This window comes from Schistocerca piceifrons, chromosome 4, assembly GCF_021461385.2.
Source record: "Schistocerca piceifrons isolate TAMUIC-IGC-003096 chromosome 4, iqSchPice1.1, whole genome shotgun sequence".
Taxonomy (NCBI): Eukaryota; Metazoa; Arthropoda; class Insecta; order Orthoptera; family Acrididae; genus Schistocerca; species Schistocerca piceifrons.
This window is the reverse complement of record NC_060141.1, coordinates 571,704,412-571,718,010: the sequence shown is the minus strand read 5'-3', so window position 1 is coordinate 571,718,010 and position 13,599 is coordinate 571,704,412. Positions and strand designations below refer to the sequence as shown.

The 13,599-nt window shown below is 45.1% G+C and overlaps 1 protein-coding gene across 1 annotated transcript; it reads left to right on the top strand.

Moving 5' to 3' along the window:
- Positions 1-231: 231 nt before the first annotated feature.
- Positions 232-10,812, top strand: LOC124795067 (ATP synthase subunit e, mitochondrial). Its single transcript, XM_047258874.1, has 3 exons — positions 232-320; positions 10,371-10,527; positions 10,652-10,812. The coding sequence occupies exons 1-3, from the start codon at positions 276-278 to the stop codon at positions 10,699-10,701; spliced, it is 252 nt and encodes an 83-aa protein (XP_047114830.1). The 5' UTR covers positions 232-275; the 3' UTR covers positions 10,702-10,812.
- The last annotated feature ends 2,787 nt before the right edge of the window (positions 10,813-13,599 follow it).

Below are 13,599 nucleotides of genomic sequence, written 5' to 3'. Positions count from 1 at the left end.
TTTTCGAAACAATAATTGTACTGCTTCTTTACGTTCGAGAAATAAATAATCAAATTTTTCATTAGGAAGTAAATAAAAAATTTTATTCATAAATTATTGACTATGTAAATGAAGTAAAAAAAGTGGAAATCCAGTAGTTAAAAAAGCGATGCAGCTTATATATTTAAATCCTTAATTTTTACTTACCTTATATGTTTATGAACTTTGAGTTTTACTAAGGATCTATGCTAGGCTATAATATCTGTGAACTTCTAATTGTGGCCATTCGTGCAATCATGGCGGATCTTCCACCACCAGTGAGGGTATCTCCTCTGATAAAGGTAGAATTTTTTTAAACATCGTTCTAAAAGTGAAAAGTAAAAAAGCCGTTTGAGAACAATTCTCTCAGTACAAACATTATTACAAAGTAATCTAACTTAAAATGCGTTATATTTACATTATAGGATAGTAGTCCTCACTCTCTCACTGAAATTGAATGTGAGATTTTTCCCCCATCGGAAAGATGTGTATACGGTGAACGTATCGGATGTGTAGATGTGATAATAGCTAATAAATAATTTAAAGAATCGATCTTAACCATCTGACTGGAAGTTGCCCATTAGGGATCTGGCAATACTTTTGTGGTTCAATATACTGTACCGTCAATGTCGGACAGCGTTTTTCCGAGAGGATACGTTACCAGGTCACAGATTTCAGTAGACGGGAGGTCCAAATTATTCCGTGAGAGTTTAGTAACAATGTTTAAAAAGCCGGTATTAGGTGACGAATTTATTCTTCAGGCCTCGTGTCGCTCCAATAAGAATTGTGGAGAAGGATCGGAATAATTAGTTATTCTTCTAGCGCACATTATGCAGTTGGACCGGGAAGAAACCCTATAACGTGATGCCATTCCTGAATCTCGGGTACTTATCACGGCATCATGCTAAATGTATGTACATTTCAATGTATTTGGGAATATCGTTTGGGCACACGGATAAATGAGTGAATTTGAAAAACACTTAACACACCGGAGAAGTAACACATAATCAAGAGAACCTGCCTCGTCCTCTAGCCTGCCATTTGATTATGCAGATAAAGCTACATGCAGGCATCTTAAAAGAGTGACAAACACTTGAGTGATCGTGTGTGAAAGAGGGCAGTGCGTGTACCTTCCATAAATTATTTGCTCTGTGCATCTACAAAATTATATAAATTGGTATTTAGTAAACATGAAAAATTGTGCTTTGTCCTGTGTCTGCAACTGTTGGTAAAGTGTTAGATTGGAAACATTGAACCTGCTGATACCACTCGTTCGCTGTCACCTGTGTCATCATAACAGAGGACATAAACCACTCTCAAAATCTGATGTATGTAAAATAGTCCCCATATCACCTCAATCACAAATGCTGCTTAACAGTTCTGTTTGGCTATATTTTTCACTCGAAGCACTGATATAGAGCCCCAGTTCTGATATTTGGACGAAATGGGGTTAATTTCCCCTAGTTAAATATAGCAGACTTAATCAGCCCATTGAAGTAGCCAAGACTTTCCTTATGAAAGTCTTTTTCCATAGGAGACACATTTTAGGTCAAACCTGAGCTAGAGTGTAGTATCGCCCCCTACTCCCCTCCTCTTGAATCTTGGTTATGGCGATACTGATCTGTACAATAGCCTGAAGTCTAGGTTAAGTTGAATGGGAATAATTTTGTTGAGAGTTGGTGAAACCAACGAAAGAGAATGTCACATGCCAAATAAAAGCTCTGGTGACAGGCTGACCTGTGACCTGTAGCACTTTTCATTCTAAAAAATAAAATGGCAAGTCAATTCAGAAACCTGTACTAGATAATAGAGAAGTCTCCAAAGAGCAGTTTGGTGCACGTTATGTACAAGTATTCTTAAACTGTGAAAAATGGAAAAAGGTGGCTCCACTACATAACTTTTACCCTGATGTGTTAGATGTACATTTCAAAGTGAACTATTGTTTGTGCACAATATCGGAGCTATCACTTTCATTCCACGCAAACGTCATCTTGCTGGTTGGAATGACGTATTTTATTCTTCCTCTATTTTTTGACTACCCACTGAAGCCAATTCTGTTTTGTGAAGTGCACGATAACGAAGACTGTGATTTTATAAATATGTATGTGAACCACAAGCACATTGTCTGAATTACTGTAAAGGCAACCCACACACATATTCTGTACTTAGGAATAGTATACACAGACAGTTATAGGCCATGTAAAAAAGGAACACACGTAAGGGCAGTAAGCAGTATTTATGAAACATGGAAGTATACCTTTCACTACTTTCATACACAGTTGCTTCTATCAATACATTAATTCTAACTTAAGTGCAGTTATGTATCAGGCTCTTCAGCTTCATGCTATTGTTGGCAGTTTGTTTATGTCGGTTATAGCCAGTCAACCATATTATACTGTACCCATTGAGTCATGGAATCTAATGATTTCTTTTGGCAGAATATGCAAATTGGTTTTTTTCCAAAATGGAGATTGGGAAGAAAGGCTAACCAGTAGAATAGCCAAAGGCCTGGGTTAATTGGGAAGGTGACAGTTTGGTTGAGTTGGTGAACGCAACTAATTTGAATGGAAGAAAACTAAATTTCCCAACAGCCTGTTAAGCAATGAAGTCCAAGGCTTCGATAGGGTTTGAATGTGACAGTTTGGTTGTGAGTTGGTGAAGCTAACGACTTAACACCAAAATAAAGTTGCTGCCATAGATTGATGTCGTGTAGCCTGAGAAATAAGTTCATCATTGCAATAATGTTGTTATGTGTCTTATTTGCAGTTTCAATAAAAATTTGGACGGTGTGGTTAAATTCTAATCTTGCAGAACAAAATAGCAGTTAGGCCTAACTTTATTTACAAAGAATAGCAAATTACAAGTGAGTATTTGCACTGGCTACCCACAACCAACTCGTGATTCATTGCATTCGCTTCCAATCACTCATTGCAACAACTGTTACCAGCAGCTGCATGCAGGGGGAAAGCCATGGTATATTAAGTGCACTTGTACCTTAGTTCCAGAGTTTGTTTTGTATATCCTCTTTGTCACAGTGGAAAGTCTTTTCTCTATAGACTGTGGCATTTTCTCATCCTGAATTGAATAGCCCCTCATCTGTTAACAACTAGTATGCTCGTTGCCTCACCTTCATCAGTTTTGCACAGTTTATCATAAATTTATCTGGTGTTAAGATTCACACAGTTGAGGAATTCAATTACTGCTTGAGATTTTTACATGTATAGCCCTTTTAAATCCACACAATTGCTGCATCTTCCTAGTTAAATCATTCTTTCCTGGTGCATGCACAGAAGGCAAAGATAGTTGTGTAGCTGTGATTCAGGAGTAGAACTTCCTTTCTGTGTGATTTATCATATATTATTTTCTCCTCAGTATTCTTGATGCTCTATCAGAAGTGAAAAAATAGATTTAGAATTGTTGTCTTGGAGTTATTTACTCTTCTATCCAGCCTTCTGTTAAAATAGGACTAAAGGGTCTCAGAACCTAATCATTAGTAGGGATTAATTAGATCATTTACATGTAGATCTGTTGCTTTTTGAAGAGACGTAATCTGTTATAGAAAATTAGCAGAACTGATGCTATTGGCAATGTTCGTAAACCTAGTTAATATTTCTAGTTTTCCAATGAGGTTAAAGGCATGTCTTCAGTATAATATAATTGGTGACTTTTTGACCTTTACTATTCATTATTTGCACAACAGCTGGTCTTAGGATCATACATAAGATTGGGATTTTTAAAAATTTGTTATTAAAGAAATATGTAATTATCATTTCATACAGAAGCCTCCCCCCTGCGGGTCCGGGGTAAGAATAGGCCCAAGGTATTCCGGCCTGTCGTAAGAGGCGACTAAAAGGAGGTTCAACCGTTTCGGCCTTCCATGTGATGGTCCCCCTTGGGGTTTGACCTCCATTTTTCAAAATTCTACAGAAGTACGAGCCTTTTGGGGAAGGATACCTTACGTGGTGTACCACTGGTCCTACGTGCACTAAGACCTTGGCACTCAGCATTGTACCGGCGTTGTAACCATACCCACTATTCCTCAAATTGGGCCTAAACGCCTGATGGGTTGTCCAAGTTACGCCCATAGTGCATCCCCATCTGCACCAGCGATCATGATGGACTTTCCATGGCACCAGAAATCCAGCACGGTAGCCAGCCCATTGTGGTGGGGTCGTCATGTACCCTCTAGGTTGTAGCACCCTGACAACACAGGGATCGTACTGCCGATACCTGAGCTGCACCCTCCCCACGTCGGCCAAGGAGTAGATGCCCGTCTCCTTGGGGCATCAGGACTCCCGGCACCGGTCATCCTGCCAGGTGGCCCTTGCTGAGGCTGGGTGGCGCCCGTGGGGAGAGCCCCTGGAGGCTGGGTGGCGCCCGTGGGGAGAGCCCCTGGTCGGAGTGGGTGGTATCGGGGCGGATGTTTCGCAGATGAAACGTCAACACGTATCAGGTTGCTCTGCGGCCGAGTCTTTCAAAAGAAAAGGTACCGTTTCTAGTTCTGGTTCTCCTGCCCTTTCCCCCATGGCCACTCCCTGGGCGGAGGGACAGGCCCGCCGGCTTGGGGCGAAGTACTTCCCCCGCTATTTGGTCTGTTCTCGAACCGATGGGGGGACGTTCGCCATCTCCAAGCCCATGTTCTTTGTTCAGCACATTGAGGACATCTTTGGGGAAATCGAGGCTCTCAGCAAGATGCGTTCAGGGTCCGTTCTTATCAAGACCACCTCTGCCACACAGTCGGCGGCACTCCAGGCGTGCGACCGCCTAGGGGACATCCCAGTGTCCATTGTCCCGCATCTGGCACTAAATAGGACGCAGGGGTTATTTTTCATCGTGACCTCCTGCTACAATCTGATGAGGAGCTCAGGGCCAACCTGGAGCGCCGAGGCGTGCATTTCGTCCGGCGAGTCCAGTCCAGCGCGGCACCAAAGACCGTCGCATCGACACCGGGGCCTCTATCCTCGCCTTCGAGGGGGACGTTCTCCCGGAGAAGGTAAAGGTGATGTGCTACCGGTGCGACGTGTGACCTTATGTCCCGCCTCCTATGCGCTGTTTTCGGTGTTTGCGCTTTGGGCACATGTCGTCACGGTGTGAGGCTGAGCCCCTTTGTGGCGATTGTGGACGTCCTCTTCGTGAGGAACATACATGCACCCCACCACCTTGGTGCATTAATTGTCCTGGCATCCACTAGCCTAGATCCTCAGACTGCCCCGCATATCAGAAGGAGAAGAAGATACAAGAACTCAACACTTTGGATCGGCTCTCTTATTCTGAGGCCAGGAAGAAGTATGACCGCCTCCATCCCGTGCCGTTGACCACTTCGTTTGCCTCAGTTGTGTCCACTCCTTCCGCGGTATCCTCTCCCCTATCCTGTCCCCCCTCCACCTCCTCCGCTCATCAGGGGGCTCTGCCTCCACCTCCCAAATCCCTCCCTTCCAGATCCTCCTCCCCCGTGGCCCCCACCCCCTCTGCCCTAAGGGGCCACCCTTCCTCCTCCTCCTCCTCCTCTCCCCCCGCCACCTGAGAAGCGATCCTCTTCTCAGGCGTCCATCGGGGAAGTGTTCCAGACCCCAGCTTCCGAGGTCCGGCGTTCCAAAACGGACCCCGCGCGTGACGACCTTCTTCGGGTCCAGCCCACCATCCCTGTGCCTCCTCGGCCTTCCAAGAAGGCCTCCAAGAAGAAGTCTCTATCCCCCTCTCCACCCCGGCGCGTTTCGTCTGACGCTCCATCCGTGAGTCGCTGCTCCCGGCCGTCCTCAGTTTCGCCGGGACGCTCTGCTGCCAGGCGCTCAGCTGGCCTCTCGTCGGCAAATGATGCTGCCCCTCCTACACGACCAGGGACAGCGGCCGCAGCTGGCGACGACTCGATGGAACCGGATCCGCCTCCCGCCGGTTGTAGCGTTGTTCCCTCGCAACCTGGCCCTCCGCGGCCGTCGAGGTGACCAGCTCTTCCCCCGTCTCGTTCCCCCAACTTTTTGACTAGCGATGGCCTTGTTACATTGGAACATAAGAGGTATTCGATCTAATCGGGAGGAATTACAACTGCTCCTCCGCCTGCACTGTCCGCTCGTCCTTGGTCTCCAGGAAACCAAGTTGCGCCCGACTGACCGTATTGCCTTTACCCACTATACCTCGGAGCGGTATGACCTCACCCCTGTGGACGGTATCCCAGCTCATGGTGGGTTCTTGTTGCTCGTTCGGGACAATGTCTATTACCATCCCATCCCATCCCATTGACCACCCCACTCCAAGCAATAGCTGTCCGTATTACTCTTTCTGCTTTTACTTTTTCAGTTTGTACCATCTACACTCCGTCATCTGCTGTTAGTCGGGCTTACATGATGCACCTGATCGTTCAGCTTCCCCCACCGTTTTTATTGTTTGGCGACTTCAATGCCCATCATCCCCTTTGGGGCTCTCCTGCATCCTGTCAAAGAGGCTCATTCTTGGCGGATGTCTTCAACCATCTCAATCTCGTCTGCCTCAATACCGGCGCCCCGACTTTCCTCTCGGACTGTACTCATACCTACTCCCACTTGGACCTCTCGATCTGTTCTACCACTCTTGCCCGTCGGTTCGAGTGGTATGTCCTTTCTGACACCTATTCGAGCGACCATTTCCCCTGTGTCGTTCGTCTCCTGCACCACACCCCATCCCCAAGTCCTTCGCGCTGGAACATACTGAAAACTGACTGGGGACTTTACTCCTCCCTGGCGACCTTTCCGGACCACGATTTTCTCAGTTGTGACAGTCAGGTCGAATACCTCACGGCTGTTATCATCAATGCTGCCAAATGTTCCATTCCTCGTACTACCTCTTCTTCACGTCGCGTTTCCGTCCCCTGGTGGAACGAGGCTTGTAGGGACGCTATCCGTGCTCGACGACGTGCTTTACGCACCTTTCGCCGCCATCCTACGTTGGCGAATTGTATTGAATACAAACGACTTCGAGCGCAATGCCGTAGAGTCATCAAAGACAGCAAAAAAGCTTGTTGGGCCTCTTTCACCAGCTCCTTTAACAGTTTTACTCCCTCTTCCGTCGTTTGGGGTGGCCTGCGCCGGCTGTTGGGCATTAAGGCCCACTCCTCGGTACCTGGCCTGACCTCAGGTAATGAGGTACTTGTGGACCCTGTGGATGTCTCAAATGCCTTCGGCCGCTTTTTAGCGGAGGTTTCAAGCTCCGCCCATTACCACCCTGCCTTCCTTCCCAGGAAAGAGGCAGAAGAGGCTCGGCGACCTTCCTTCCACTCACTGAATCTGGAAACTTATAATGCCCCCTTTACTATGCGGGAACTCGAACGTGCGCTTGCACTGTCTCGGTCCTCTGCTCCGGGGCCAGGTGCCATTCACGTTCAGATGCTGGCACACCTTTCTCCGGCAGGCAAAAGCTTCCTTCTTCGTACCTACGATCGCGTCTGGACCGAAGGTCAGGTCCCCATGCGTTGGCGTGACGCCGTCGTTGTTCCTATGCCCAAACCCGGGAAGGATAGACACCTTCCTTCTAGTTACCGCCCCATTTCTCTTACAAGCTGTGTCTGTAAGGTGATGGAGCGCATGGTTAATGCTCGGTTAGTCTGGATTCTTGAATCTCGACGACTACTTACTAATGTCCAATGCGGCTTTCATCGCCGCCGCTCCGCTGTTGACCACCTTGTGACCTTGTCGACATTCATCATGAACAACTTTTTGTGAAGGCGCCAAACGGTAGCTGTGTTCTTCAACTTGGAGAAGGCTTATGATACCTGTTGGAGAGGAGGTATCCTCCGCACTATGCACAGGTGGGGCCTACGCGGTCGCCTGCCCCTTTTTATTGATTCCTTTTTAACGGATCGAAAGTTTAGGGTACGTGTGGGTTCCGTATTGTCCGACGTCTTCCTCCAGGAGAACGGAGTGCCTCCGTCTTGAGCGTAGCCCTTTTTGCCATCGCGATCAATCCAATTATGGATTGTATTCCACGTAATGTCTCAGGCTCTCTCTTTGTCGATGACTTCGCGATCTACTGCAGTGCCCAGAGAACATGCCTCCTGGAGCGCTGCCTTCAGCGTTGTCTAGACAGCCTCTACTCATGGAGCGTGGCAAATGGCTTCCGGTTCTCTGAAGAGAAGACGGTTTGTATCAACTTTTGGCGATATAAAGCGTTCCTTCCGCCATCCTTACATCTCAGTCCCGTTGTTCTCCCATTCGTGGAAACGACTAGGTTTCTAGGGCTCACGTTGGACAGGAAACTGTGTTGGTCTCCACATGTCTCTTATTTGGCGGCCCGTTGTACACGTTCCCTTAATGTCCTCAGAGTTCTTAGCGGTTCATCTTGGGGAGCGGATCGCACTGTCCTGCTTCGCTTGTATTGGTCCATTGTCCGATCGAAGCTGGATTATGGGAGCTTTGTCTACTCGTCCGCTCGGCCATCCCTCTTACGCCGGCTCAACTCCATCCACCATTGGGGGATACGTCTTGCGACCGGAGCCTTCTACACTAGTCCTGTCGAGAGTCTTTACGCTGAAGCTGCCGAATTACCATTGACCTACCGGCGCGAAGTACTGCTGTGTCGGTATGCCTGCCGGCTGTTGTCTACGCCCGACCACCCCTCTTACCAGTCCTTCTTCGCCGATTCTCTCGACCGTCAGTACGGGTTGTATGTGTCTGCCCTGCTGCCCCCCCGGAGTCCGCTTCCGTCGCCTGCTTCGACAATTGGATTTTGCCCTCCCTACCACCTTCAGAGAGGGTGAGAGCCCGACACCACCTTGGCTCCAGGCTCCGGTTCCTATTTATCTCGACCTCAGCTCACTCCCGAAGGAGGGTACTCCGGCTGCAGTGTATTGCTCACGGTTTGTCGAACTTCGTGCTCGACTTGCCGGTCACACTATTATTTACACCGATGGCTCCAAAACTGACGATGGTGTCGGCTGTGCCTTTGTCGTCAGGCCCGCCACCTTTAAATACCGGCTCCTCGACCAATGTTAGAGCTTTACGGCCGAGCTTTTTGCTCTCCATCAGGCCGTTCAGTATGCCCGCCGCCACCGCCATTCATCGTATGTACTCTGCTCTGACTCACTCAGTGCTCTTCAGAGCCTTGGAGGTCCCTATCCGGTCCATTCCTTGATTCAACAGATACAGCAGTCCCTCCATTCTTTCGCTGATAATGGTTCTCCTGTCAGCTTTCTGTGGTTTCCCGGACATGTAGGAGTGCCTGGGAATGAGGCTGCGGATGCTGCAGCCAAGGCTGCAGTCCTCCTGCCTCGGCCAGCCTCCCATTGTGTCCCGTCATCTGATGTTCGTGGGGATGTATGTAAGAGGCTTGTGTCGTTGTGGTGGGATGCTTGGTCATCCCTCCAAGGAAACAAGCTCCGGGCAGTAAAACCGCTCCCAACTGCTTGGACAACCTCCTCCCGACCATCTCGGCGAGAGGAGGTCCTTCTGATCAGGTTGCGGATTGGGCATTGCCGGTTTAGCCACCGCTACCTGCTCTCCGGCGACCCAGCCCCGCAGTGCCCTTGTGGTCAGGCATTAACAGTGTGCCATGTTTTATTGTCGTGTCCCCGTTTTAGTCAATTTCGTGTTGTCCTGTCCCTGCCATCTACTTTACCAGATGTTTTAGGTGATGACGCTCGAGCAGCTGCTCGTATTCTGCTTTTTATAACTTTAACTGGCTTGGCCAAAGACATCTAACCTTTTTACTTATTTTATCTGCATCTTTGTCAGGTCTTTCTGGTGTCCCCCCCATCCCCTTGAGTTTTACTAGATTCCGTGTGCTCTAACAACAGTGACTGGGCGCTAATGACCTCAGCAGTTGAGCGTCCTTAAACCCCACCAAAAAAAAAAAAAAATACAGAAGCCTCAATGCCCAGAAGAAAATAAGTATTTATTGCAACTACATGCCTGGGACAACTATGGTTTATTAAAGCTTTTTCCATTATGGATGTGGAATGGTGAGATTTTGGTGTATAATGGGTATCAGAAACAACTGCAGCCAGTCACCTTTTGTGATGGTAAATTATTTTTATTTTACCACTACCAGTTTTGAGATGCCCAGCAAATTGTACGTAATGTTCGTTTGTAGCCCTGTAGAGATCAATTTGTGATCAATATCTGGAATTACTTACATCTTTATGTCAAGTCGGTGGTAATTCTTAAGTCAAACATTGAGAACTGTATACCATCTGATGATGAGTCACACCAACAGATGATGAGTCACTAGCTAATTCAAAACTGGTAGTGGGGGGGGGGGGGGGGGGGGAAAAAAAAAAAAGGCGCCATCAGCAGCAAAGGTGACTGGTTGCAGTCATTTCTGGTAACCACTATGGTTTATTGCTGTAATAGCAGTATTATGATGTGATTTTTTTTTATTTGTTTTAGTTTGGCCGATGGAGTTTCCTTTTGGCTGGAGTGCTTTATGGGGCATCAAGACAAAGATCGCTTTCCAAGAAAGAAGCTGCATTGCGAGAAATAGAGGAAAAAGAAAAGGCAATTCGTGACGCTAAGTTAAAGGAAGAAAAGGCTAGATTAAGTAAAAGTAAGTTTAGCAGTAGTCGTTCGTATGAGAGCTGTAGTTCTCACTAGTTTCCTATGAAATTTTCACTTATTTTTATACACTAACTGCAGTGGATGCACTAAGTTTTGCTATTCCTCTTTTCCAGTTGAAATGGCAGAATTGGCACGGGCTGCTGGAGTGCAACCAGAACCATAAACAAATTGTTGTAGAATTAAATGTAGTATTACACATTGCTCTATATGGATTTTTGTGTATATATGTATGCTAACATTATATTATGTTGAAATAAAAGTATAAATCTTTGTATCTAGTTTGTCGGATAGGTGAAAAATCCCAGTTCGTTTGCATATTGTTAATACAGCCAAATTTTATACGTCATCTACAGAACTTTGTAATATATAGGCACTATATATTATTATGTTTGGATCATTCTAGTGTATATGTTTAGCCATTGTATGTGAAGGTTTTGAGTTTCCAGCCAAAGAGCTGACAAAGTGAAAAGATTGGAAGTATGGGAAAAATTTGCCGTGTGTGAAAAAGTATCATTCTGAGAAGAGGTTGACAGTAATAATGAAATTGAAGGTTAAATCTTGCAGGACATCCTCTTATGTTTCTTCTACATGATTGATATTTAAATGCTTCTTCTGGGATCTTATTCAGGATCTTCTGGTGTTCAGTTAACCAAGCACTGTCAAGCACTGGTGTCACGTTCACTTATGAAAAGGAGTCTTCCTATGCTTATGCTAAAGGAGAAGATTTACTGAATAAAATTCTTCTGGCTACTGTTAGTGGGTCATTGTTATTGGATAGAAAGTGAAACATGCATAACATGAGAAGGACAATGTTTATCAAACTGTGACTGTCATGCCATAGAGGTGATCTCCTGGTTGTAGTTTGTGTTTCTTGTGCACTGTTGTCGTGTATTTACTTCCTTGATGACAGGAAACCACGAAGCAGGAAGCCCATGCCTGTCTTCCCTTTATAAGTTACTTATGTTCTTGGAAAGCTCAATTGCCTCTTGGGCTCTTCAGTCACCTTTTATATTTCTCAATGGATGCAGAATATCTGATGGGAGTCACATGATCAGAAATAAAAAACCTGTGTTTAATTTCCATGTATTTGTCACCACATACAAGTGCCTGTGCCTGCTGTAGTAGCTTTGACAAGTGGATGTACTTTGCATATGGTCGTGAACACGTGTTCTCCTCATGGTGCCCCATTGCTCTTTCTAACAAACTTTTTACCACTAGCATCTTGCTGTACGATGTTTTCCACTCTTCCTCTTGATTTTTGTAGCCCAACACCAGAGAGAAATGCTGCCGTACAGACTTTGATCACTTTTCCTTACACCTTAACGGAATATATAAATTATCTTTCTAGAATACTGCTCAGTTTTCCTTTTTTTTCTGTTTGGTGCAGTTTGGAGGTGCCATTGAGGTACTGAAATAACATAGTTGTTTTGCACGTACAAATTCCCCAAGTTTCAGAAGCCATGGTATATTGTGGAAGCCACTTCTCCTATCTTTGTTGTGCATTTCCAGTGGCAAGCACATTGAGGTCCCATTTCTCTAGCAGCTTCTTTCCTTTTAATTGCATCATTTACCTACACTTGATACTTAAAAATAAAAGTGTTGTCCATGTTACAGCATTTTTATGAAACAAATCAAATTTGCGGTAATAATAATACATTATTATTCTGTGCTGGTTCTGCTAAATAATAATTTTAACAATAACTATTATTTAAGTAAAATAATGATAATTTTTCTAAAGTTCTTTGATTGTGGTTAATATCTGTTTTAATGCATATGAGATTATGTTGCTGTTTGTGTATCCATTTTACTCAAATCTGGAGTTGGCTGCCACGACTTTTGTCCTTAGCAGGGGAGATGACTACACCCTTAAAAGGAGTTTGTTTTCCACATTGCAATAGTTAAAAAGAATGCAAAAATCACTAATAGCATGAACCCTGTATGATTAAATAATGATGGCGTCCTCTTGGGTAAAATATTCCGAAAGTAAAATAGTCCCCCATTTGGATCTCCGCGCGGGGACTACTCAAGAGGACGTCGTTATCAAGAGAAAGAAAACTGGCGTTCTACGGATCGGAGTGTGGAATGTCAGATCCCCTAATCGGGCAGGTAGGTTAGAAAATTTAAAAAGGGAAATGGATAGGTTAAAGTTGTATATAGTGGGGATTAGTGAAGTTCGGTGGCAGGAGGAACAAGACTTTTGGTCAGGTGAATACAGGGTTATAAATACAAAATCAAATAGGGGTAATGCAGGAGTAGGTTTAATAATGAATAAAAAATAGGGAGTGCGAGTAAGCTTCTACAAACAGCATAGAGAACGCATTATTGTGGCCAAGATACACACGAAGCCCTTGCCTACTACAGTAGTACAAGTTTATATGCCAACTAGCTCTGCAGATGATGAAGAAATTGATGAAAAGTATGATGAGATAAAAGAAATTATTCAGATAGTGAAGGGAGACGAAAATTTAATAGTCATGGGTGACTGGAATTCGTTAGTAGGAAAAGGGAGAGAAGGAAACATAGTAGGTGAATATGGATTGGGGCTAAGAAATGAAAGAGGAAGCTGCCTGGTAGAATTTTGCACAGAAGATAACTTAATCATAGCTAACACTTGGTTCAAGAATCATGAAAGAAGGTTGTAAACATGGAAGAATCCTAAAGGATCTAAAAGTTTTCAGATAGATTATATAATGGTAAGACAGAGATTTAGGAGCCAGGTTTTAAATTGTAAGACATTTCCAGGGGCAGATGTGGACTCTGGCCACAATCTATTGATTATGAACTGTAGATTAAAACTGAAGAACTGCAAAAAGGTGAGAATTTGAGGAGATGGGACCTGGATAAACTGTCAGAATCAGAGGCTGTAGAATGTTTCAGGGAGAGCATTAGGGAACGATTGACAAGAATGGGGGAAAGAAATACAATAGAAGAAGAATGCCTAGCTTTGAGAGATGAAATAGTAAAGGCAGCAGAGGATCAAGTAGGTAAAAAGACGAGGGCTAGTAGAAATCCTGTGGGTAACAGAAGAGATACTGAATTTAATTGATGAAAGGAGAAAATA

Coding starts and splice junctions, on each gene's coding strand:
- LOC124795067 (XM_047258874.1), top strand. CDS start 276: ATGGCGGATCTTCCACCACCAGTGAGGGTATCTCCTCTGATAAAG. Junction 321..10,370: donor GGGTATCTCCTCTGATAAAG/GTAGAATTTTTT, acceptor TATTTGTTTTAG/TTTGGCCGATGGAGTTTCCT. Junction 10,528..10,651: donor AAAGGCTAGATTAAGTAAAA/GTAAGTTTAGCA, acceptor CCTCTTTTCCAG/TTGAAATGGCAGAATTGGCA.